The 25108-nt window shown below is 42.5% G+C and overlaps 1 protein-coding gene and 1 long non-coding RNA gene across 5 annotated transcripts in view; one reads left to right on the top strand and one right to left on the bottom strand.

Moving 5' to 3' along the window:
* Positions 1–23198, bottom strand: part of nav3 (neuron navigator 3) — a 181930-nt gene extending 158732 nt beyond the window's left edge. For 2 of the 4 annotated variants that reach the window (XM_026148159.2, XM_026148160.2), the window contains exon 1: positions 22131–23198. In XM_026148159.2, the coding sequence (XP_026003944.1) occupies positions 22131–22388 (258 nt within the window). In that variant the 5' untranslated portion in view covers positions 22389–23198. The remainder of the gene's footprint in view (positions 1–22130) is intronic. The other 2 variants (XM_026148163.2, XM_026148164.2) reach the window with 1 other exon arrangement.
* LOC113009704 (uncharacterized) lies at positions 3606–3993 on the top strand. The gene is made up of 2 exons (XR_003270234.2): positions 3606–3780; positions 3860–3993. It is a non-coding gene; the product is annotated as an uncharacterized LOC113009704 (long non-coding RNA).
* Positions 23199–25108: the final 1910 nt, after the last annotated feature.

The following is a 25108-nucleotide window of genomic DNA, read 5'->3' as shown; positions in this document are numbered from 1 at the left end:
AACACGCACACATCAAGAGATGTCTTAGAGGCTTATGGCAGTATTTCATCTACAACCGTAATGCCCAAGCACACATATATAGTCCAGAAGCTATGGCGGTCTTTGAGATACACCTCAAAAGAACAAAACAAGAAGTGTTTTAGGGGAGTCTGGGTTTGAGAATGGCAGCCTGTGATCTCAGCTAGCATCACAGTTGCTTCAAACTGACAAAAGAAGAAGCAGTGCTCAGACTCAAACTCCAGAGGAAAGATATTCAGCAACACTATACTGCAAATGCACCTACATACAGGTAAATACATGATAAGTATAAAGCAGTGGGGAAGCTGTCCCAGTTTCCTTTTAGGCTTTTAATCTTTACCTTAAAAATATATTCAGATTTACTGAAAGTTTCAAAACATCTGGAGCTAAAAAAGACCCAGCCACACAGTGTGTTACAAATCTCCTAAACACACTCTAAATCCAAACATAAGACCATAAAGTGAATTTGCCTTCTAAGATAAGATAAGATAAGATAAGATAAGATAAGATAGAACTTTATTAATCCCTCGGGTGGGTTCCTCTGGGAAATTCGACTTCCAAAAAAAGCACAGCAACGACCGAAGTTACAGTTACAGAATTGTTATATATATACACACACACACACACACACACACACACACACACACACACACACACACACACATATATAAATACAGAGACAAATATAAATAAAATATACAAAGGGGATAAATAGAATAAATAGGAATAAAAAATAAAAATACAAGTGAATTGCACATTTCAAGTATTGAGTCTATTGCACTGTTGACTATTTACAAAAAGTATTGCACAAGGTATTGTACAGTGAGGTGAAGAGGCACTACAGCTTAGTTGTTCCCCCCTCCTTTGTCCTCCTGTTTCCCCTCCCTCTCCCCTCCAGAGAGGAGTTAAACAGTCTGATGGCGTGTGGGACAAAGGAGTTTTTAAGTCTGTTAGTTCTTGTCTTGGGGAGAAGCAACCTGTCACTGAACAGACTCTTCTGATTGTTTATGGCCGTGTGCAGAGGATGCCCAGCATTGTTCATAATGTCCAGCAGTTTCTTTAATGTCCTTTTCTCTGCCACTGTCACCAGAGTGTCCAGCTTCATGCCGACCACAGAGCTAGCCTTCCTGATCAGTTTCTCCAGCCTGGATGAGTCCCTCTTTGCTGTGCTGCTCCCCCAGCACACCACAGCATAGAAAAGTACTCCAGCAACCACCGACTGGTAAAACATCCTCAGGAGCTTCCTGCAGATGTTAAAAGACCTCAGCCTCCTGAGGAAGTACAGTCGGCTTTGGGCTTTTTTATACAGGTGCTCTGTGTTGCATGACCAGTCCAGTTTATTGTCCACCCACAGCCCGAGGTACTTGTACTTGTTGACCACCTCCACCTCCTCCCCCTCTATCTGAACCGGCAGTGGACCTTCTCTGGACCTCCCGAAGTCCACAACCAGTTCCTTAGTCTTTGAGGTGTTGAGTTGCAGGTGGTTTGTGTGACTCCATGCGACAAAGTTCCTCACCAGACTTCTGTACTCCTCTTCCTGATCATCCCAGATACACCCCATGATGGCTGTGTCGTCTGCAAACTTCTGAATGTGGCATAATTCAGAGTTGTAGCAGAAGTCAGAGGTGTACAGGGTGAAGAGAAGAGGGGACAGCACAGTTCCCTGTGGTGCTCCTGTGCTGCTGACCACAGTGTCAGACGTGATGTCCTTCAGCCTGACGTACTGTGGTCTGTCGGTGAGGTAGTCGGAGATCCAAGCCACCAGGCAGGGGTCCACCTCCATCCTGTTCAGTTTTTCCTGAAGCATACAGGGCCGGATGGTATTAAAGGCACTGGAAAAGTCAAGAAACAGGATCCTGACCGTGCCTTTTCCCCCATCCAGGTGTGAGTGGGCTCTGTGTAGGAGGTACAGGATGGCATCCTCCACTCCGACACCCGCCTTGTATGCAAACTGTAGTGGGTCCTGGGCATGTTGTACCTGTGGTCGGAGGAGGTTGAGGAAGAGCCGCTCTAGAGTCTTCATAAGATGTGACGTCAGTGCCACCGGTCGGAAGTCATTCAGCTCATTGGGCCGGTTCTTTTTGGGGACCGGGACGATGCAGGATGTCTTCCAGAGGGCGGGCACTCTCCCCAGTTGCAGACTGAGGTTGAAGACTCGTTGTAGCGGCTCCCCAAGTTCAGCAGCACACGCCTTTAGCATCCTAGGACACACCTTGTCTGGGCCTGCTGCCTTTCTGGGGCGAAGCTTCCTCAGTTGCCTCCTGACCTGATCCACTGTGACACTGGGAGATGTTTGGGAGGAGGGGAGGGGGGGAGATGTCTTGCTGGTGAGAGAGGGATTGGAGGAGGGGGGTGTCATGGTGTCAGGAAGGGGGGGAAGCGAGGGAGGCAGGAGAGTGGGGAGAGGACTCTGTAGTGAAGGTGAGGGTGGGGGGGTTGTGGGCTGGTCAAACCTGTTGAAGAAGTTGTTGAGTTCGTTTGCCTTCTCCACAGTCCCCCCCACTGTGCTTTTCTTGGTGTTGTGGCCTACATTTATCATCGCTGAATGCATTGGCTGCAGAGCAACAGCAGTTTACATTTCTCCCCTCCTTTCCTCCTGCACTGATAAGGGAGCGATTAGGAGGTTATCTTTCAGCCAGATCTAACTTGAACACTGCTCACTTCTAGTTGCCTCTGTTACGTGTGAGTCCAGACAGACCTTAGACGAAGTCCTCCTGACAGCCAAGTTATTCCTGTCGTTTCCTGCTTGGAAGGGCCTCCACCTTGCAACATCAAAGCAGAGCAAAGCGCCTCCATCGCCTTGGGAAAGTCACTGAAGCTAATCCTCCAGCTTCCAGACGCACGCGTGATAAAACTTAGATACAGACTGATACTGAAAGACACACACAACCCGAGTCCTTATTGTTCAGTGGTGTTAGTAGCAGATGAAGTGGGATGATGGAGCAGCACAATCAGCAGCAGTGGCCCAAAAAGTTTTACAGTAGTTGGTTTTGGGAAAGCTTTTTGCTTATCTGTAATAAATAAGTTTTAGAAATAAGTCCTTTAGTCATGTTGTGGGGTTTTTTGCCTTTAAAATGACAAAGAAGATAAAATTATGCTAGCCTGTACAAGCTAGGGACAAACGCCTCATTGATTCAATCTAAAATACTAAGCTGCAATACGAGCAACTAAAAGTAAGACTGACATATGTGTCTGTAATCACTGAAAGTGGAACTGCTGAAGAAAAACACGCGCACTAATAAAGGAAAAAAGAGCGAGAAGCAAAGAAAGTGCCTTTTTCATTAGAGCAACGAGCAGAGGAGGATATAAGACACAAGAGTGCAATTTCAACAGAAAGAAAAACATGAAAGCACTACATTAAACAGCAGACTTCTCCGGCCATGCAGTAACTTAAAACAAAATAGGCTGCTATTACCATGATGAAATGCTGAGCTTGTGAATCCCATAAGCATGTGCAAATATCAAACCACCAAACAGCACAGATATTGAGAAGGGGGGAAAAATGAGCTTAATTATACATTTCATCCCTCACTGAGACTGTCATGGTCCCCGTGCCTGCTCGGCTGGCCCTGTGTGGCTACATGTTATGTTTTGTCTTTTCTCTCTCTCCTCTCTCTCTGCTCGCTGCCTGGGCGGAGCTCATTGTGAGCTCCCGGCCTCCACCACCTGTAGGCAATCACCTGTGGCTCCTCACCTTGTTTGCTCCCGCTACTTAAGGCAGTGACTGAGAGCACCTCGCCGCTGGACTATTGAATAACGCTCGTCAGTGCTACTTTAGCCTCAGCCAGTTTTGAGCTCTGTCCGTGAAAGTTCCGTGCTAACCCTTGTTCTCTGTATGCAGATTTCTCGTGTTTGGTTTGGAGACTCTGGACGCTTTTCCCGACCCCGCTCTGCACCCCTGGGAACCCTGGCCCCCTTCTCCTTCACCTGTATATAGTGCACCTGGAGTGTGTAAATAAACCTGTTTTTCTGAGATTTCAGTCTGCGCCGAGTCCTCCCTGCTCCTCCGTGACAGAGACAGTTTTAGGGAGTGTTTTGTTGCCACAGCCTTGCTGGCCAGAATAAATCCTGTGTCTTAGCTGCTACTGCATCTTGATGCTGCCGGTCAGTATTTGTTGAATGATATGAAAAGCCTATAAAAAACTCCCTGAATTTCATTTCATTACCTGAAACCGAACAGACGAGTGACACAGAAGACAAGAAAAGCTCTAAAAGCGATCATCAGTGACCTGCATTTTAATCGGTCCATTAACGTTCTTATTTTCCACTAACGGGAAAAAGAGCTTCTGTTCATATCTGCCACCTTTTTCCCCATCACCATCAAGTTCAGCTTCACGGTTGATGAATGTTTTCTTTCCCTTCAGGATTAGGGGGCAATTTCTTACAACCTGGATCACATTTTTGTAGATGTAGTTGGCCATCGGTGTCATTGTCTGACTGCTTACGTGTCTTGCTCCATCTTTTTAGCGATGTTGTGGTCTATTCAATGATATATAGCTATTAATAGACATCAATGCCATATTTTATTAAAGCAGAAATATCCCATTTAATGTCAGGCAACGTCAATGCACTTTTAAAGCAAGTATTGTAAAGCCCGACTTCCTTATTTTCACATTACAGCCTCATGTGTGAATATTACACTGTTGTTAGAAGCTATTTGTTCTGTGTTTGGTTTTGTTATCTTATGATTGTATGCCATTTTGTCAATTATTTCTGCTGAGATTTTTCACTTTAAGCTTTTACTAATAAAAAAATCCTCTGCAATCTACCCTTGGTTATTGAGAAGTGAACTGAGCTGTGAAGTGGATCAGCTCTAATCAGAGAGCCAAGTAAAAAGTTGATCTCTATCCATGCAAAATAACTGCTAACTGGAAATCAAAGTCCTCTCTACATTCCCACTATAAAAACTGACCACTGAAACAATTATGACCGCATCTAAATTGGCCCCACTGCACCCTCCCTAAAAACACAATCCATCAAGAAATGTGAGGGAGAGCTGCGGTCTGCGTTTCCTCACTGCTTAATGAAATGCCTGGATACAGTCAAACAGCTCCAGCTACTCGAGGAAAAAAAAAAATCAGAAAAGGCTATCAAACTGAGGTCACTTTGCTTTGTGCAATCTCCCCAAATATTCCAAAATATTTCAATTAAAACTGCACAAATCAATGCCCTTGTCTCCTTCTAATTTTACAAGAGGCCCTCGGAAAAACTCCCTCTGCATTCTTGCACACAGTCAGCAGATGTCCAAATATGTTTAACCTTATCAGCTTTATGATATGGACTCCAAGGTTTATACTCAAGGATGTTGTCTGAGCTGCTCTCGCTGTTTTGAAATTACTAAACATAAAAATGTCCTTTAAACTAATAGCAACATAAGTTCCATGGAAGCTGATACAATACAACTATGCAAGCAGGCGCAGTGGCAATGCGTTGATGTTTAGCCATGATCACAATAATTGGCATAAAACACAAAACAAAGGAGAAGATCATGCAATTTGTTGACAGCTGGAAAGTCAGAGGATCATTATGGCAACTCCATAGAAGTGTGTATTACATATAATAAGCGACTTATCCCATCACTAAAACCAAAAACAACAACATGTTGGTGGAGCCAGTTGTGGAAAATGCTGACATGCTGGTGGTTACGGTGGAAAGGTCGGGATCTTTGTTAGAAAGCTACATCGGCACATCCAAGCCATCGAGTTCTTGTGAAATATTCTTGTGTTCTTGTGGTGCGAGTTACTTCTTAGCCACTGTAAGTGTAGGGTTTTTCATTGTTATTTTTTTCATCCAAAGCAACAATTTTTGCCTTTTTCTCTTGTATATGATCGACATCTCTTGACCTCACTTCTTCTCTGATGCTCCCACCTATCTCTTTTTTTCTAGAAAAAGAGCAGCATCTACATATTGAACTTGGGTGTTTACAGCATGTGTTCAGTGGCAAGACATGAAGCCAATCCTGGGCAGACCACCTCGCTCTCTTTGATCATCTCTCGCTCATTCTTTCAGCACTTCACTGTATCTGGTGAACATTTACAGCTTAAATGTTGTGCTGAGCTGAAGGAACCCAGCATGCTGCTAATGCTCTATGTAAAGCCTCAAAGTCAGTATCTTGTCCACTTGTGAGGTACATCAGACTGCTGGAAATTCAGCCAGCAAATAATACAGCAGAAAAGCCCTCCAAGGAGGAAACTTTCTCCACCCTAACTTCACCACATGTAAAGGCAAAACAGCAGCATTATTCATGCCATGTCAAATATTTACGACACTGTGTAGTTTATTCAGCTTTGGCCAGTGTTCCTGATGTTGGTGTTGGTAAACAAAATCCTTACAGGAGATGCAGAGACTCCAATTACACAACGTTAACTGAAAATATCCAGATTTCTTCTCAAAGTGAATGACACAAAACAGACACTTTGCTAATAAGTAATGCAAACTGGCAGATAGCATTCAGATATACGTGCAGTCTTTTAACGAGGCAGTGCACAAAGTTCAGAGGCGAGCAGCAGCCGATCGATGCAAACAGCCTCATCAGCTGACCTCAGCCTGTCAGCCTACAGATCTGGAAACCACCTCGGAGTTTTTTTATGATGCTCTGAGCTTCCCAAGTTCCAGACATTTGGAAAAGCTTAGTGTTTTGTGTTTGTGTCTCTGACACGACAGATAAATTCAAAAAACATTGGTGAAAAAGACAGGCCTTTTGAATTTTTGGTGATTTACGACAGCACAATGTTGCACCATAAAAAGTGCCTCTTGGGCCTTGATGTATTTGCAGTGGGTCGTGTGGAAGATTGGACCAAAATCAGGATTTTTAGAAAGCTTTTATTCATCCGGGGGAAGACTGACTTAGCATGCACGCATTTTCAGCGGTGCTTTACTTACTCATAATGTTCCACGCTCTCACGTCTGGAAGCCTTCACCTGCTGGCTGCCGAGCTCCTCCAGCCAAGGACTTACAATAGACAGCCAGTGAGCGCCTTGCTTAAGGGCACTAATGAAAACGTAGGCAGAACCTTTTTATTCAAGTTCTGGATCCCAGATTTAACCGCAGTGACTGTGTGACCCCTGGACTGCCGTCTTCTCAAAGTGTCAGTCACTCAGCGAAGGCACTAGCTGTGGAAAGTGTGTGCATGCACGATGATAGTTGTGTGGTGGAAACTAAAGGTGGAGGGGAGGACAAGCACAGTCAGAAAGAGTGAAGAAAGAAAAAAGCCGGCTTTTTTGCACTCAAATTTCCAAGTTTAAAGCAAAATGGGCGTCTGCTGACTGGGGGGGGAAAAAAAATTCAGGGAAAAACGCCAACTCCCAACTGCCTTAGGGTGAGTGTGACTTATCAAACCCTGCAAAGAGGATTGATACAGGAAAACGTGCAAAGAGGCCGCTTTGCTGAGAGGCCTTCGTGCAATTTTTCCAGTGAGGACAGATGGAGGACTGCCGCTAAAAAACACCCTAACTGGGAAAGGATTGTGCAGTCCTGACGCAAGAGGGGCACAATTCCACATGTCACAGAGCGTCAACAAATATGTTCAAATATTTAAACAGATTTCCCTATAATTACACCCCTACTGACCCTTGGATGCGATACTGCCTCTGGGCCGACCACTTCAGGCTCGTGTTGAAACAACCGCAAATTAATTCCTCACGTTAGGCGTCCAAGTTTGCCTGAGACGGTATAATGCTGCGTACCACTTGACATGGATGGCAGCACTCACCGGCTAGGCTACTACTTCCAAGGCAAACATACTTCTACCCATTGCGGCTAATGCTCCAGCCCAAAACATTAGCTGAAGTGTCTAATGCTGAGGACAGACAGAGTGCAGCCACTAAGTAAGCTGGTTGCTGTCTAAGCTTGGTGTCTGGGCTTGGCAGGTTTGAGGACAGTGGCGGAAAATGTACCCGTAATTCCCTCCTAACGTCCCCCACCCCACCTCCCTGTATACCAAGCGTCTACTGACACAATGACTCATTCAGGCTAAAGTGTCTCTATTTAACCTTACCACTTTGTCTCCTGACAGTGAACTCTACTGCTAATAATTAATAAGATTAAAAATGAATCTTTTTTCTTCTTTTATCAAGATTTCCTCAGCTTTTCTGAAGCAGTAACAAATGGGCAACAACTCATCCTGGGTGTGCAGATTCATTCAGAAGGAAACACTCCTGCAGACAGCAAAACCCTTTTATTTTACATTCCTTGTTTTAAATGGATCCAATCAGCACTACAAGGATAATATAATTCTTCCATGCAAACTAGGTAATGTATTTTTCTTTACAAGGACTAAAGCACAAGGCCGTGGGTTAAACTTCAAGAATAGTGCAGTTGTAAACACCATGCTTCACTGCACACACATTATTAAAATCATAATTTTGTCTCCCATCACGGACTTGAGTCACACTCCTACCGCTCCATTTGGAACAGTTACCCCTTTACAAGATGAAAAGACAAAGTGTGTGTGTGATCTACAGCCAGCTGCTTCAGCCAAACTTTGAATGTATCAACTTCTTGGCAAGTCATGATAATTTTTATTCATCAAATAATTTTAATGACCCTTTTCCCCACAGACTAGTGCAGAATAATTGTAGCGCTGGTTGGGTTTTAAAGGACTGATACAGACACAGTCTCGCAGGCAACCTGTCATGTGTTGCTATCTAGATAACGCAAATTCCAAGCCAAGGTTTTGGGTCCCATTTGCACGCTGCTACCCATGCTTGCTACAGCTCACTCCTACAGTGCTGCAAGGTGCTGCTTTGACATTTTCACTGCAACATCTGTGAAAACATCAGGTGTTAAAAGGGATAATCTCAAAATACCCTGGAATGTTTGCACTTAGTCATTTGAAGGGGAGCTGTGGTTCCTGTTAATACTTTATGGGGTTGTTTGCAGCACTTACTGTATATATGTGGGCTAATATACAGCAAGCTGGTCCTTATATCATTTGCCAAATCACAACTTATTTTGTAATAATGACTGGCTTACTGGACATTAGAGGGATGGTGCATAACCACTTATTGAAGACACTGTTAAGATGACAGATTATTTCAGTGAGGAGGCTTTACTTCCTCCCCATCTATACCTGAGATTTACACTTCTTATATAATTTTCTTGCACCCATAGGAAACACAGCAACATATTTACATAGTAAGTGCACATTTTCAATAACACAGAAGAATCTGAGTATTATGATCAAGCATTTGCCTTTATTGGCTTTCTCAAAATTTAATCCATAACCCGGAGTTCTTGCAAAAACACACATACAAAACACACATCAGACCATTAGAGCTGCTAGTAAGATGGTGTTGAGCATAGTAAGCTGTAAAAATGTCTACATGCTGCTATGCCAAAGGCAGAGAAACCCTCCCAAAATGAGGGTAAAGTGGGCCGGTAAAGAGTAAACAACTTTGCTGTTAAGTGTTACAGCTCAGGTTGTTAGTGCCAAGTGCTTCTCTGGAACTGAGATCTGGGAAAATGAGGCTCGCACATACATAAAGGCATGCACACATTCCCAGTCTACAAAAGGTTTGTAGACCCCCCCAAACCCCAGGACATGCTTTAATTTCACACAATTGCAAACATGAATTGTGTATATTCACACTAACTGATATCGTAGACTATATAAAGAAAAAAGCTGCGCGCCAAGTTCCTTCTAAGATATTTTACAGGCAAGAAAATGTGCAGCAACCACAAGCTTGAACTTCCCCGCCTGTTTTGAAACAAATGTAGTGTTTGCTTCAACTATAATAAGGCCTCACTGAAACAGTAATACGATAATAATAGAGTTTTATGGCTTTACAAGATAAAAAAGTTTCCTAAGAGAAGGCCAAAACAGTCATTTTGATCTTGTCTCTGTGCTCTTGCTCAGCAGTCACAGACTCACCTGTGACTAGAGCTAGTTATTAGATGCCACTTGTTTCTTTTTTGGGTCATATTGGGCATGGTGTTTCAGCAATCTTCCTGTACTATTCATCTGTGAACTATTAAGATATTGTATTTAGTCTTCTAAGTAGCTTTTGTTTGCCAACAAAGGGAAATAGTTCAATGGAGGGTGAAGGAACAGTAAGAGTGTTATGATGTAGCTTTAAACTCTTACTTTCTGTTTCATCGGGGAGAATGTACTCTTGCCCAGGAAATGGTGAAGATAACCTCTCTGGCATGTCCTGGGCCTACTCCTCCTCGTCCACCTGGGCCTCTGGACATGCCTCACTCAGGAGAAGCCCAAACCACCTCAACTGGCTCCTTTCAATGTGGAAGAATAGCAGGTCTACTCTGAGTTGCTCCCAGAGGTGTGAAAGTATCACCTATCTTTAAGGCTGAACCCAGCCACCCTTTGGAACAAGCTCATTTCCCACCTTTGTAATCTAATTTTTGGTCAAGCGTTCTATTAAAAAGATGAAAACCGCATTGTTCCTTCTGAATCTGAGGGTTAACAAACGGACGGCCTCTCATGGCGCATATCTTATCACAAAGACAGGAGTGTGGTGCGTTCCAGCAGATTTTGCTTACCCCAAATACAAATGAAAAAAGTTTGACAAAAGTCAAAAGTTTGTGTCCGCAGCTCGGACACAAACTGTTTGTTGTTGTTTGTTTTGTTTATCCGTTTGCTTCACATCTGCTGGCACAAAGAGGTTTTCCTCCTAGTGCTTTGTCACAAAGCATCACCATAAAGCCATCACCTCCAACATGTTCAAAGAACAATGAATAATAATAATAAAATGTAAATAATGGTTCCAATTTAAACACAAAAGGTCTAGCAGCATTCACTGAGGACTGGCTCAAAAAGAGATCCCATCTTTTCTAAACTTACAATACTGTCTGTTGAACAGCATCTCCAACTCCTATGGTCTGGGCATGATAGAACATTGTATTGTACATACTGTGGCTTCAAACCGTCTAAATGCCACAACTAAGTGAGGGGTGAGAAGGGAGGGAGTGCCGTGTAGCTCAAAAAGAAATGTGCTCCAAATGAGTGGCACCTTAGCCAGTGGAACTTGAATTAGGTTTGAGTTGTTGGCTCAGACTTCTTCCATCTTGGGTATCCTTAACGTAAGGCACCTGGTCCATACAGCACCCACCTCCCAATCCCACAGCTTCAGCCAGACAACCTCATTTCACTTCCTCTCCTTCTGTCCTCGCCTACTCTTAGAAAAGTTGGCTTGAATCTACAGATTCGAATTTGGTTCCTTAACCTGTGGTGCAAAGCAGTGTCCCTGAACCAGCTACTACAATTTCCCCTCTCTCTTCAGGCTCACATTTCCTTCCAACCTCCACCCTGTAGTTACCTTACCTTCACCTCCCCTCTGTCAGTGCGCCCCAGGGTGGCTGTGGCTACAATGTAGCTGCCATCACCAGTGTGTGACCGTGTGTGTGAATGGGTGGATGACTGGATGTGTAAAGCGCTTTGGGGTCCTTAGGGACTAGTAAAGCGCTACACAAATACAGGCCATTTACAGGCCATTTAGCTGTTCCCTCCACAAGGCCAAAAAGTGAACCAGATGCAGAGAAAGATTAAGGTTTTAAACCTGAATGAGGTGCCTGCATCTCCTTCCAATCCAGCAGCTCAAATGTCCTAAATCCTGCCATCTACCGAATGTGTTTCTCCGGTGAAGATAGCAGAGTCACACTCTGCACTGAGCAACTCATCTTTTTGTGAAGTACCTTGTATCAGCTTTTCCACATGAATCATATCCTCTCCACTCACCCTCAAATAATCTTTTCTATCCGTTTCCCTGGCTGTAGTCTCCTGCACAGTTCTTTCAAAATCATTATCTGGCTTCACTGTACTTTACTTTGAAACCTTTCTAGTCAAAGTACAGTGAAGCCAGATAATGATTACCTATAGGTGTTGCCAAAAGTTTACTTTGAAACCTTTCTAGTCAAACTTTTGGCAACACCTATAGGTATCTGCATTTGAAAGAAGCAATACAAAAGCCTCTTGTCTCATCTCCAACGGGGCAGTTTGGTTGGACAACCTACTGGCAAACAACAGTCAGCATGATAGCTGCTACAAGGAACCTCATGCCCTTTCATTAAGACTTCAGTCTTTTCAGTTTTAAAAGCAGGAATACAACATAAAATGAGTCTCTGTGGCTCTTCATCATAACAGGATTTTAAAGGCGAATCTTTGCTTTTTTCCCATATCAGTTGATGTCAGATACAAACGCTTAAATAATGAATCACTGAGTTAATGACCTTCCAGTGTTGACACAGACATAGACTCACTGTAATTTACTTCTGCAATATGAGGGCAACGCATAACCATCAAGAAGATTATTTTTAAAAACAAGCCTTACAGTTTAGTGCTATTAATCAGATTCTTTGTTTTAGAGGTAGGGATAAAATAGGTGGGGGTGTGTGGGTGGGTGGAAGCTTGGTGATGCTACTGTCCCCCTGGCAGATGGAACTCTACAAAAACATTGTTTATTTAAGTGACAACAACACCCAAGGCCGCTGGGTTGGGAGAGGAAATCAGAAGAGTTTTAAAAAACTCTTAGAGCACGCATCACCAAAAAAACCAAGGTTGTTAAAAGCTAGTATGAGCTTTCACATGGGAGCAACAACAACAGCAGCCAGTAAATAAAACCAAACTGCAATGTGTGTCAGGAGACGTATCCTGTGAGAAAATTCACTCTGATCCAAAAAGCAGAGCTCTGCTGACCATGTGGGGAGGCCAGCAGAGAGGAAAGAAAGTGAAAGGGGAGGAATTAGACTTCAGCTTCCCATGACGGCGCCAGGGCATGTAGTTCATGTTTAACACTCATTAATAGCAGTGTTAACACTTTATGGGCAAACATAATACAGCCAATAGAGGAAATAAGGTTGTGATGTTGAGGTGGAAATAATTTTATTTTATACTGGAGAGGTGCTTTAATGGAAAGGCCCATCTGTAGCCCACACAAAAGACTAGCAATAAAACAATCTCACAGGGAAGTGGGATAGATGTGGGATACATTTAGACCCGGCTTTCCAAAAATGGACCAAAGATATGAGTGAGTTTCAATTAAAAAAAAAGAAAATTAGTTTTTCTTTACATATATTTTCTACAGATTCTGGTTGATCTATGCATCAAATTACTGCAGAGCTTACAGCAGATTGTACACAGTGTAATCACTTATTAGATTTCAACTATTTCAACCACACACTTCTTCTTCTTCCTGCTTGTAAGCAGCGTCAGAAAATACCAACCCTCCCACTTCATTAAAATGACTTTATAACTTATATTACTGTAAAAATTCATTTCATTTTTATTGACAGAGGCGCACAGACAGAGACATGCACCCACAAGGCTCCAGTTGCAGCTTTGCAGCATGCAGTTTTACAGTCCATTTACTTTTACCAAAAGGCCACGGACACATCAAATGATGCCACAGTGCTCGAAAAAAACTGGCCAGAGGTTAGAGGGGTCACGCGTCACTGAGCCAGTGCATGACCTCATGACTGCATTATGATTCACGAGGCTGCCTCGACCTGCATTATCTTTCCACAACTGTAAATCTACAGAAGTTGTGGCTATGCATGTCCGCATCACACAATGTCAGAATAAACTAGAACAGCCAAGCAGACTGTTTGTTTCGCGTTCCGAGTTACAGTCTATATAAATTACATTAGAACAAGACAACGTCCACAATATAAAAGATGCTGCGGCACGTAATCGGGCCTTCCATTAAACTGAGGCTACCATCTTAAACATGCAGCCACACGTGGTACTGTTAGCCAATATGAATCAAGGTACAACAAATGCTTCTCAAAGCAAACATGCTGAAATATGAGTAACAGTAATGATTTCCAGTTGACGTTTTACTGGCTTTTACATAAGGCTTCTGCAGACACAAAAAATACACAAAATAAGAAAAACCGACATGTCTGGACTGAAAAAAAGGAAAAAAAAATAATGAGAACACAGATGCTGGTTGTGGGTAATGATGAATCTAAATGTGAGGGCTAACCGCTCCACAAAAACATGTGTGATCCGTCTGTTAAACGCCCCGTAAAAGCTCGAGCCAAGGGAGGGTACTGCACCAAACCACCACCCAGTATCCCACCAGAACAAGCTTTTCATCCAGCTGGCTGCATCTGAGGATTGGTTTGTATTTTCTATTTATCAAAAACAGTCAACAGTAAGCCCTTAAATGTTATCCAAGGATGAATGATTGGTGTCCTTTTTTATGCAGCATTCGGTCTCATTTCATATTGCTAAACATGCACACCTCTGAGGTGCAATCTGCAACCAGTGTTTTATAGTGATAAATATCAGTGGGCAACTGGAAATATAGTCTTGCAAATGTACCTTTGGAGTCAGGAGATGAACTTTGCTCCAAGCTTTTTCAATGCGTACTGCCATGTCCCTATAAAAACACAGCTACCTGCCATTTGTCATAACAGAGGAAGACCCAGTGAAATTTAGCATTAAAAATAAAACACACATATTGGCGAGTCGGTGCATTGTTTCCAAACTATATAAAGTCTAAAGCAACATGTATAAAAAGAAAATTGTCTGATATAAACTTTAGAACTGGAACATTTTAATATTTATGACTGAGCTGACTTGTGCCCTAGAGGAGTACTTTGGGTTTATTAGCTTTGTATGAAAATGTTCCAAAAGAAGATGTGCATCATTTTTTTAGAGCTACTGAAAATCTAGATAAAATGGTAAAAATTGGAAAACATTTGACGCATTTAGCCCGCAGACATGTTATCAGACTGTGCCTTTGACTTGATAGTATGTACAGTCACCCTTGCACCACTTTTAGGTGGCAAGAATCCTTTATTTCTGTTCATAGTTAGTGCTGCGGCGGCGTAAACCCTGACTCAATACCTCATCACCAATCTTTCTCCCTGGACGTCTAAAAGCACATGCTTTGTGGCTATTTTTAGCATGTGTTATTGGATGTGTTAGCATGTTCATTCCCTGTCAACGCTTGGTTGGATGCTTCTGACACTGGTTGTTGTGGCTTTCCCAGGTGTTTCGAAAGAGCTGCCTGACTCACTGTTTGACAAGCTGTGGTGATATAGTGCAGATTAACCAAAATGAATCAAGAAATAAAAGGAACAAGTAAAGAGAAGAGAAGAGAAGCTTTCTGTGACAGCTGGAGACAAAACTAGTCCAGGTGTGTTTTAACTTTCTCCCGCTGCTTTTCTCCTTAAAATATCAAGGAGGAAAAGATGGTCAGATAAAGGAGGAAAATAAGAAGGAAAGGTGAAGGAAAAGTTAGGGAAAGGATTAAAAAAACATGACAAAGAGAGAAGGGATGGGTGTAAAGGTCAAATGAAAATACCAGTAAGTGAGTAGCAGGGTTGGAATTAGAGACAGGCTCCAGTCAGGAGAGACAGAAAAAAGGACTCAGAGAGGAATGCTGGGAATGGGTAGGAGCAGAAAGACAGTGGCAGAAGACAGAGTGGAAAACAGAATTGCTGGGAAGATGTAAAAAGAAGCGCTCGAGGAGGAGAAGAGAAAAGAGCATGCTAACAAAAACAGGGCAGACAGAGAGACTGCTGACAGACAGCTGAGTTGAAAGAGGTAAAGAGGATCTACCTCCACCACACACTCCAAACTTCCTCTGTCTGTGACTGCAAATATCTCTCTGCTGACTGAAAGTAACCTTGAAGTATTGATGGTTCAGACACTCTTGTCATGTGAAACTCAGTTCATAAATTGCTTTTCAAGAGGGCCTCAAACATAGGATAGCAGTATACTGATTACATACAGACAGCAAATGGTCAGCTAAGCCAATTCACGACCAAAGACAAGAAATACAAGCAAGCATGCACAAACAGACACAGGAATAATAAAAATGTATGTCGGTATGTGTGGACAGATGCAAGGAGATTATATATATATATATATATATATATATATATATATATATATATATATATATATATATATATATATATATATATATATATATATATATATATATATATACATATACATATATACATATATATATATATACATATATATATATATACATATATATATATATATATACATATATATATATATACATATATATATATATATATACATATATATATATATATATACATATATACATATACATATATATATACATATACATATACATATATATATATAAAAATCCTCAAATGCACAATTCTGTGTTTGTTTTTCTTTTTGATGACACAACAAACAAGAGATGAAGATGAACAATTCATGGAACATTTGATTCTCTTGGAACATTTAAGGTTACCTTTGAACTAGCAGAAGGCCTGGAGCATGCATGGCAGCGTGTGCACGTATGCAAGTGTGTATGTACATGCATACATGCATGACAACAAGGCATTACTTTGTCATGTAGACATGCATGCACCGTTTCATGCATACAATTAGTGCCCTGATTTTCTGCACACAAAACCCTAGTTAAACACCAGAGAAACCTCAAAATGTGGGGAAACAACAACAGGTTATATAATCATGGAGCCTCAGGTGGGTATAATGTATGATGTCAAGCCTTTTTCTTTGAATAAAGCAATGAATTCCTAACAGCTCTAACACATTTTATTTTCATAAAATTGTTTAAGACTCACAATAAAAAGCAGCATAATTTGCTTAATCCTGGCTCCAGTGAAGAAAAGAAGCTCAAACCCTCATGCGGTTTTTCATTGCTTTCTTCCAAAAAGTTGTGCAGCGATTCTTGTTTTTCTTGGTGTTTTGGAGGGAGCAGGATGGCTGCACTTCCAGGGGAAGGTATTTTTAACCGGTGTGGCTGTACTGTAAACACCAGCCTCTCTGTGTGTTCTCACTCCAAGATTTAAACACAACGGCCGACAGCAGGCTCCCAGCAGCACAGAAGGCAATGAAATACAGTGTGCAAGACAAAAAAGCACAGAAAGAGGGAGGGAAGGACAGCACTGGAAAGCATAATATTGTTTCAAATATTTTCCCAATTTCAACCCAAGGGTCATCAGAAATCTCAGCAGCGTGGGGGAATGTTGCAAAAGTGGACTAATGTAAAAAATGTGAGTGAATCACATCAGTGGTAGTTATTCAGCAGCAGCATATGTTAGGGTAATCTGATTTTTTTCACATTTCATGGTTTAATTTGATAATCTTATGGTTCAAAATAATTTGTTAGACTAAAAATCACTGCCATGTTTCCAGCTTGGATCAGGCCTAGTGAGCTGGGGTGGACTCCCCTGTTAACACATTACTTCAGATTGGCTGAACAGACCACAGGCTCGTTGACCTTCAACTGCACTGCTGCCACAACTGCAGGGACAATCTACTGCAGAGCTGCAGCTAAAACACTGAGTATGACAAAAACTGCTGTAACAAACATGGGGTGCAATCTCTTGTTACACATGTAAGTGGTCATTTCATGTCATCTCTCACCCCACTTTACTCAGAAATTGAATATTTTGTGGGTTCCTTTAAAAAAGCAGTTTAGAATCAGTGCAGCCTAAAACAATACTTTAATCTTGTCACAGTGTTTTAAAGAATCACCTCTCTTGGTCTTTGTTACTGGAAGAAGTGCTCATCCTGTTTGTTAGTATCCGCACCCCCTTCTTTTCCAGATATGGAGTTCGGCACACAACGAGTCAGACCACCCAATGACTAGAACACGTTCAGACACCCTGCAGAACCGATCTCAGCCAACCTCCCTCCCCTCTACTGGAACAAGCTGGCCTCCCTCTCATTCCCTCTGTTTTCTCTGTTGTTTCAGCAGCGTCAGAGCCACTTGAGGGGTTGAGTGAGAACTGAGTGAAAGCTGGAAAGCCAAAAAGAGCATGCCTTGACCGCTGACATCCAGGCAGAACCTGCCAGGGTTTGTCAGAGGTTAAATAGGCCAGTGCACAGCTACCAAATCTGTAAACTGTAAAAAATCAAATGACATGAAGACAAAGTTTTCTTTTACATAAAAATAAGGGTTATAGTAGATACATTTAATGGTGATAATGAATATTAAACCCAGTTAAAGGTAACTGTTGTATAAGGTTAATTTTATTATTTTGCCTGCATGGAAGAAGCTGGTGTGAAAGTGCCAAATGAATTTGTGCTGCACACGAGACATCAACTTAAAAAACCCCAAAAAACCATCAATGGCTCGATTGCTTTGCAGATGACTGGCATGCTACTGAAACCTACTGCACACAGACATGAGCCAAAAACTGATGGTAAGAGAGGCAATGGTAGAAAACGGAAAAAGAAGACAAGAGAAAGTGACAGTATCAGGGCCACCCACAGAAAAAGGGAGGTTTGTTTACATTCTGCTCACTCAAACTCACCGGACTCTGACCTTATTCCCTAAAGCATTCCATCTTACTTTCACCCATATTATTGCTTAGAGGTTTATCAGGTCAGAGCACGAGAGGAGACGCACCAAACAAGAAAAATATACAACAGAACCTGATTATTAGCTGTGCAAAGCAAACACACTGAGGATCAACAGGATGTTTTTTTGTTCTTTAAGTGGGTGCGTGTGTGTGGTGCTCTCTAGCACCAGAAACACTTACATCCTAGGATAACACAACTAACATCACAGGACATCAAAAATAGCAACATGCAACAGTCACCGCTTGTATATACAATGAGCTGCATTTCTGAGACAAAGACACCCTCACACCCCTATTCAGTGTGAGTATTCACTAAGAGAGCGCATGGCAGAGTAGCAACGTTTCAGCTTTAAGGTAACAGGTACTTAAAGTTGTCCGCAAACAAACAAATTCAAGCGCAAGCAAAGCATAAAGGCATGAACAGGCATAGCTTTAGCACCCACATATTTCTTCAAGGATGAATAAACAGAAACCCCATCAGCATTATTTATTTTTCACCCTACCATAGAATCAATAACAAGAGTGTGATGCAATTTAAAGCGCTACCTCAAAGAGAACCGTAAAATACCAGCTAAATAAGTCTCTGGGCTGTGTGATTTGGACAGCTGCCAAAACTCTAGATGTACAAGATAATTCCCCATCAGTGGTACCAATGCTGACACTTCATTAAGGCTCAGTCGACTCGCATAAACTCTTCACTGAACCCATTCATCTAGCAGCGCCGTAGGCAAGGATTGATGTGAACTGTCGGCAGAGAGTACAACAGGAAGAGCTGTATTCTAATCTCAATTGTGGAGGGTTATATGGAAGTACTTTTTGACAGCCCAGAACCATAGACTGACATGGGAGATATATGAAGAGGTAAGGTGTTGCACAACACTGCTAAAGACACACAAGGTTTGCACTTCCGCCTGCTTGCATTTGTGAGAACTGAAATTAACTTTATCTAAGAGCTAAGGTAACCTGGAAATTCATAGCATTGCAAGCAGTGAAAGTACTTCAGAAAGAAAGGCTGATCATCTGATGCAATCAGAATCTGTTTCAGTAGACAGCAATTTCTGCCACTCACAGCAAATGTCTTTCAGGTTCTCGCTTTTGCAAAGTTAGCTGTAAAAAGCCCACCAGCAGTATCATCTACAGTGAATCTAACTTAATTCCTGGTATCTGTAATATATGTACAAAGAGTTATACTAATTGTTAATTTAAATTTAGTGGCAAAATCAGAAGTTCGGAAACACAGTGGAAAGTAACACACACATACTGTACGCACAGACTTGCAGACACTCCTGTGAAATAAGTGTAGTCTATTGTGTTGTAGATCCATGGGGGATTATCCACCTCACAATAAATGCAGACCGAATTAATCCAGCTGACAGTGGCCACAACAGAAACTGGATGAACTAAAATTAACCTTGTCTGAGAAGTTTAATTGTGCCCTTTGCACGCCATTAGACACCCAAGTAACAGCCTGCAACACTTTTGTCCACTGCTTATCACAGATGGAGCGTGAGTGCGGCGGCCTTTCTCTGCCATAGCTACAAAGTACCTTCAGCTTTGGACTCGGACTATGATTTGTTTTTAGAGGAGCTTGTATTAAGATTCACTTGGACTTCCTTCTTGGCTCTGTCAAAACCAGCACTGGAGCACTTACTGTGTTTAATACTTACATAAAATATTTATTTTTCTTCCACTTTTGTCATGGTCATTCTGCTCCAGGAGTAACAATACCAATGGGATATGCTGGACTCTTGGGGACTCTTGGGTTCACGATTGTGCTTTCACAATGACATGTAACACACGTTGTTATTAATGTTTCATTAACATTTATTAAGCAGACAAGTGGAATTTTCCACCACAGGCAGGTGAAATCTTAAACATCGAAAAAATACTTTCGTCTTTGGGAAACGCCAATCATGTTAGGATGTGCTTAATCTCAGGCAAACAAGCTAACACATGCTGGCACCACTGTATATATGGAGGTGGGAGCTGCATGTGCACAAACAAGCATGCGCGGTACACATGTGCACGTGCATACATAGACTTGTGCTTGATCCTGTTGATCCTGTTTGATAAGAGGACTCTAAATTAAACAGGGGGTGTTGGTTGATGTGAAGGAATAATGACAGCATTTACTCCACTTTCTCTCCATTATTTTTCCCTCTGGAAGTCCTGAAAGTAAAGCTCTTTAGTGACTACACAACACAATTAGACAGACTAATTACCCCCTCCATACCACCCATTCCTTACACACACTGACAGGCTGGGGCAGGCAAGTGATTTCTGCCTGCCTACAGGCTTCTCAGGGACAAGGACTATAATATTGTGCGCTGATTGCACTTCATTTCAGGCAGTTTAGCTGATGCTCTGTCCATTAGTCTTGCAAACCTCTAGTGATATGAAGGATGAGGGTCAGAACTGCAGTGCACTTGCAACAAATCTGTCACAGTAGACCTTGTTGTTTATGGAACACTGAATAAACATGAACAAGAAAAGAACATGTGAAAATATAGATAGAAAGATGTGGGAAACCTGGAGAAATTTCCAAAGCATAAAAAGTAATGGACATTGGCACAAATTAAAATCAACTTCTAAATTCATCTTCTTCAATCTCCAGTCAAAAACAAACAGTCACTTATTGGAGCAAGCGGGAGTCAAGCTGTGTTAACGAGCTGAAAGTCAAGCTGAAGTTGCCGGTTCAGAAGCAGGTTAATGATGAAACACCCCCCTCCCTACCTGTTTCACAGTCACCCTGCAGGTGACTTCAACTCAATCACAGACACACTGGGAGGATTTAAATGCAGAAGGCGCACTGACCCCTGCTTTAATGCCTTTTGCCCACATTTCTTCAAGATCACGAGGAAGATCAGCAGTTTTGTTCAGTATCAGAGAAAAAAAGATTCACACTTAAGGAGTCACTTTTTTGTCTGTCAGGAAATCATGTAGCGGTAAAAAGAATCAAAAGCCGGTGCAGGGAGGGAGAGAGATCAACTAGCTAAACAGGAAAGTTTCACTTTGCGCTCACACGGCTCTGGATGTGGGATGGGCTGAGGCTCTGCTGAAGCTATTTGGCGGGGAGTTTTGAAAACTGCTTCCTTCTCAGGATACACCAGCCCCACCTTCACTGTTCCAGTTTGAGCCAAACATTTTTGCAAAAGGGAAAGAACTTGGAACAGTCTTGATCTTGCAGGGTGAAGCACTTAACAAGACTATCTGAACCTATTATTCATCTACAGCACTTTGATGCAGCTGGACGTATTAAGAATATGCTCTGAGAGCAGGGGGACAGCACCAGTAATCTATCTGAATTATTATCCTGCATGAGCGTGTACACACAAACCATGTTCCTCTAATCCTCTGGCCTACTACAGTAGCTTATGTCTCCATAGACGAGCTGATCAGGAATTTCATATTTCTCGACAAAATGCACATACAAATGCCTGAATACCTACATTTCTCGTCCGCTACTAACACACCTTACACACACACACACACACACACACACACACACACACACACACACACACACACACATTTTTAAAGCGTATGGAAACTAAATGGGCAGCAGAATGAGGTAATACACTGCCGGCAATACATTACTCATCCAGTTTCCCTTCTTAGTTGATGACCCAAAGCCGGCAAAATCATCCCACCAGCGCACACATGATTCACTGCTGTGTGCTTGAGCTCTGTTTCAAGGCTTGAATGACACCTGCTCAGAGAGCAAAGCAGCCACAGAGAGACAGTCTCTTCTCTGACACCTGTGTCTCCGAGTGTCACTACAACCTGCACACATAGCTGCTAACAGTCTGTCCATCTCCACTAACCTTGCAGATCTTGCTCTCCTCCGTCTCGGCTTTGGACTTCCCTTCTGGGCTCTTCTCTTGCTTGTAATCAGACTTGACTGACAGCTGGCATGAGAGCCCCGGGGTACCTTCGTTTGTCCTGAGTTCCTGCTGTCGGGCCATGTAGCCCTGCGAGGTGGCTGCTCTGACCGCGCTAGGGATGGGGAGAGCGGTGTGCACTGGCTTCGTGCCCACTGCAGAGGGTTGCCTAAGCTTGGAAGCTACGCCAACTACCGGCATGGCAACAAAAATAATAACAGACAAGTAGAAGACAGGTTAAAAAAGAAGAAGAAGATGAAAGGGAAGCAAATCTGCAGTGTCTCCTTCTGATGTGTGGCCCACGACGGGAAGGACAAACAAAAAAAAGAAAATAAAAAATAAAAAAAAACAGCAGTTGCCTCTCAGACCGAGAGGAAAGCAACTGCGCTCATTCTGTAGCCTACAGCCAGCAGGACTCACAGAAACTGAGAAGGCTTCTCCTTCCTCTCGTTCACTCCCTCCTCCTTCTCCTCCCACAAGCAACTACATTCCCTCCTCTTCCCCTGCACTCTCTCTCTCTCTGTCAGAAGTGTACCACAAAGTCAGCCAAAACTGTTCAAGGGGGCGTGAACTCCTCTGGAAGATATAACCACCACTCAGCAAAATGGTGATTACAGAGACCTGGCTGAGCGTGCATGTGCGCTCCCAGAGAGAACTGTCAAGACAGCTCTCTCTCGCTCTGTCCCCCCCACCATCCTCTGACTTTCTGAAGCCAATAAATAGACTTTCTCTCTGTCAACATGTGGAGCTGGCCCTTCCTTTGATGAGAAAAATAGTAAAACAAACAAACGTTATGATTTTTTGGTGGAATAAAAAGAGTTATACACAATGAGGAAATCCAACAGAGAGAAAGAAATTGATTATTTCTGTACTAACAGTTGTAAGAAAAAAAACAAATTTTTTTAAAACAGATTTTTGGCCAGGTACCACTTAACTGTTGCTACTCAGCTGCTTTATACTGAGAAAGAAGTGGACTCTCTTTCTCCCACAGCTGCTCAGCCACATTCACTGTTTCCCTTTCTCTTTGGGCTATCTGAGTGTACTCATTTTACAAGGTGTGAGACATTTGTCAGCAGTGGCAAGAAACCTTTGGTTACAAGCAGAAACAGACACTGACATGTGGGCTGCGCTAAACAGTGTTAGGTACCGGGTAACTGTTTTAGGCACTTAAAATAGAGGACAACAAACAGCAGGGCCAGTCTTTGCCTTTAAAACAGCACCAATCTCCTTGCAGTTCAGAACAGCTTTGAAAACTTGGTTATTTCTGCCCTTTTATTCAGTCACTGATTGGCAGATATTATCTGCCACAATGCAAAACATATGATTATGAGTGTTGGGCCAGTACATGTCAACTACATGAAACAAACCTGACTAAAATAACTGATGATGGCTCTACAGAAACAGATTTAAAGTTAATATTATTATTACTCTTTTGTAAAAACAGATCAAATAAAACTGATGTAGGACGGCAACAGAAAAGTTGCAATGCTGCTCCAGATGCCACACAGCTGGTTTTAAGCACTGTGAAACAAGAAACAGGCTCCTTCAGTGTCCAGTGTGGTGGAGAACGACTGACTCCACCATTTAGAAAAACTAATGTTTTTACTGTATTTGGTGTGTGTTTCTCTATAATAATAATAATAATAATAATAATAATAATAATGGATTGCATTTATATAGCGCTTTTCGGGGCCCTCAAAGCGCTTTACTATGACCATTGTCCTCTTGCGAAATGGATTTCAGCCACACTTTAGTGTTACCGTTGATTTAGTCTGTAACATTACAGAAATGAGTAAGGGCAGGGTTAATGCAGGACAGACATAAATCTGTGTGAGAGAAATTCTTCAAAGACTACGAACGCATGTAGTTTTGGTCTGTATGTGCCTCCATTTGGACTGCGTGACACAATATGACATGGAGTTTTTTTCTCCCCTTGTTGCTGAAGGATCTCTGCTCTGTGAGACACATAAAAGGGAGTGAAAGTTTTATGTGGAAAGGCTGCGTCTGGTTCAGTTTAGAGAGGCGAGGAGATGCGCTGCAGTCAGAGGGGCACATTGCGGTGTCATGGCTAACCGGAACTTTTTAACACGGCATCGTCCAATAAAAAGGGCCGGGAAAGTGAGGAAATGCAAACACAGGCCACAAATGTGACCTTGTCACAAAAATTACAACATGTCAAAAGCTACCTTTCTCCAGCAGAGCTGCAGACTCCATACACTCCCTTTTTGCTTGGTGAACAATAGCGAATTTGAGGGTAGGAATTTACTAAAAATGGCCTGATTATTTTTACACACCCTTTTTTCCTCTTCAGTACTTTTGACAGTCAATCGCCTTGCCTAATAGGGATGCTGCTTCCCCCAGCTCAGAATAGCACCAGCTACTCCAACATGTTTTTAATCATGCACCAGGGGCTGTCATGACAAGCCTGAAACAACAGGATACCACGTGAATGAGTGGCGTAAGTCCAAGTCTAGACTCCAACTGCTGCTGCCTGCCAGGTTGCACGAATCGGAGCGCATCTGGCAGGTATCCAACTCTCCAGGACAGACTGGAACTGTCAGGGAATCCGTATCTGATGAGGTCTCTTCACAGGGGTGCTGAAACAAGCCCAAATGAAACCTCGGTCAAGTCTTAAGAAAACCTCTCACTTCCTTCTGGTTCTTGTTGGTTTCTGGAGGTAATCACCTTGCACCGCAAAATCATTTCCCAGTGAGAGAAAGCTATTCAGGTTCCTACAGGTAAAAGAACTGCTGCTGTAGTGCTGAATGTTCCGTGTTTACCAAACGTGAAAGCTCCCAAAGTCAACATGAGCAAAGCAGATCTCAGGTTAACACAAACCCATCCAGGAAGGTCAGCATCCTTATGTTTGGGTACCAGTGGCAACCACTTCTGTAAAAACAGTGTAACAGCCAACTTTGTCA

This window comes from Astatotilapia calliptera, chromosome 17 (genome assembly GCF_964374335.1).
Source record: "Astatotilapia calliptera chromosome 17, fAstCal68.1, whole genome shotgun sequence".
Taxonomy (NCBI): Eukaryota; Metazoa; Chordata; class Actinopteri; order Cichliformes; family Cichlidae; genus Astatotilapia; species Astatotilapia calliptera.
Note: the sequence above shows the minus strand (reverse complement) of the source record. Positions and strands in the feature narration are given on the sequence as shown.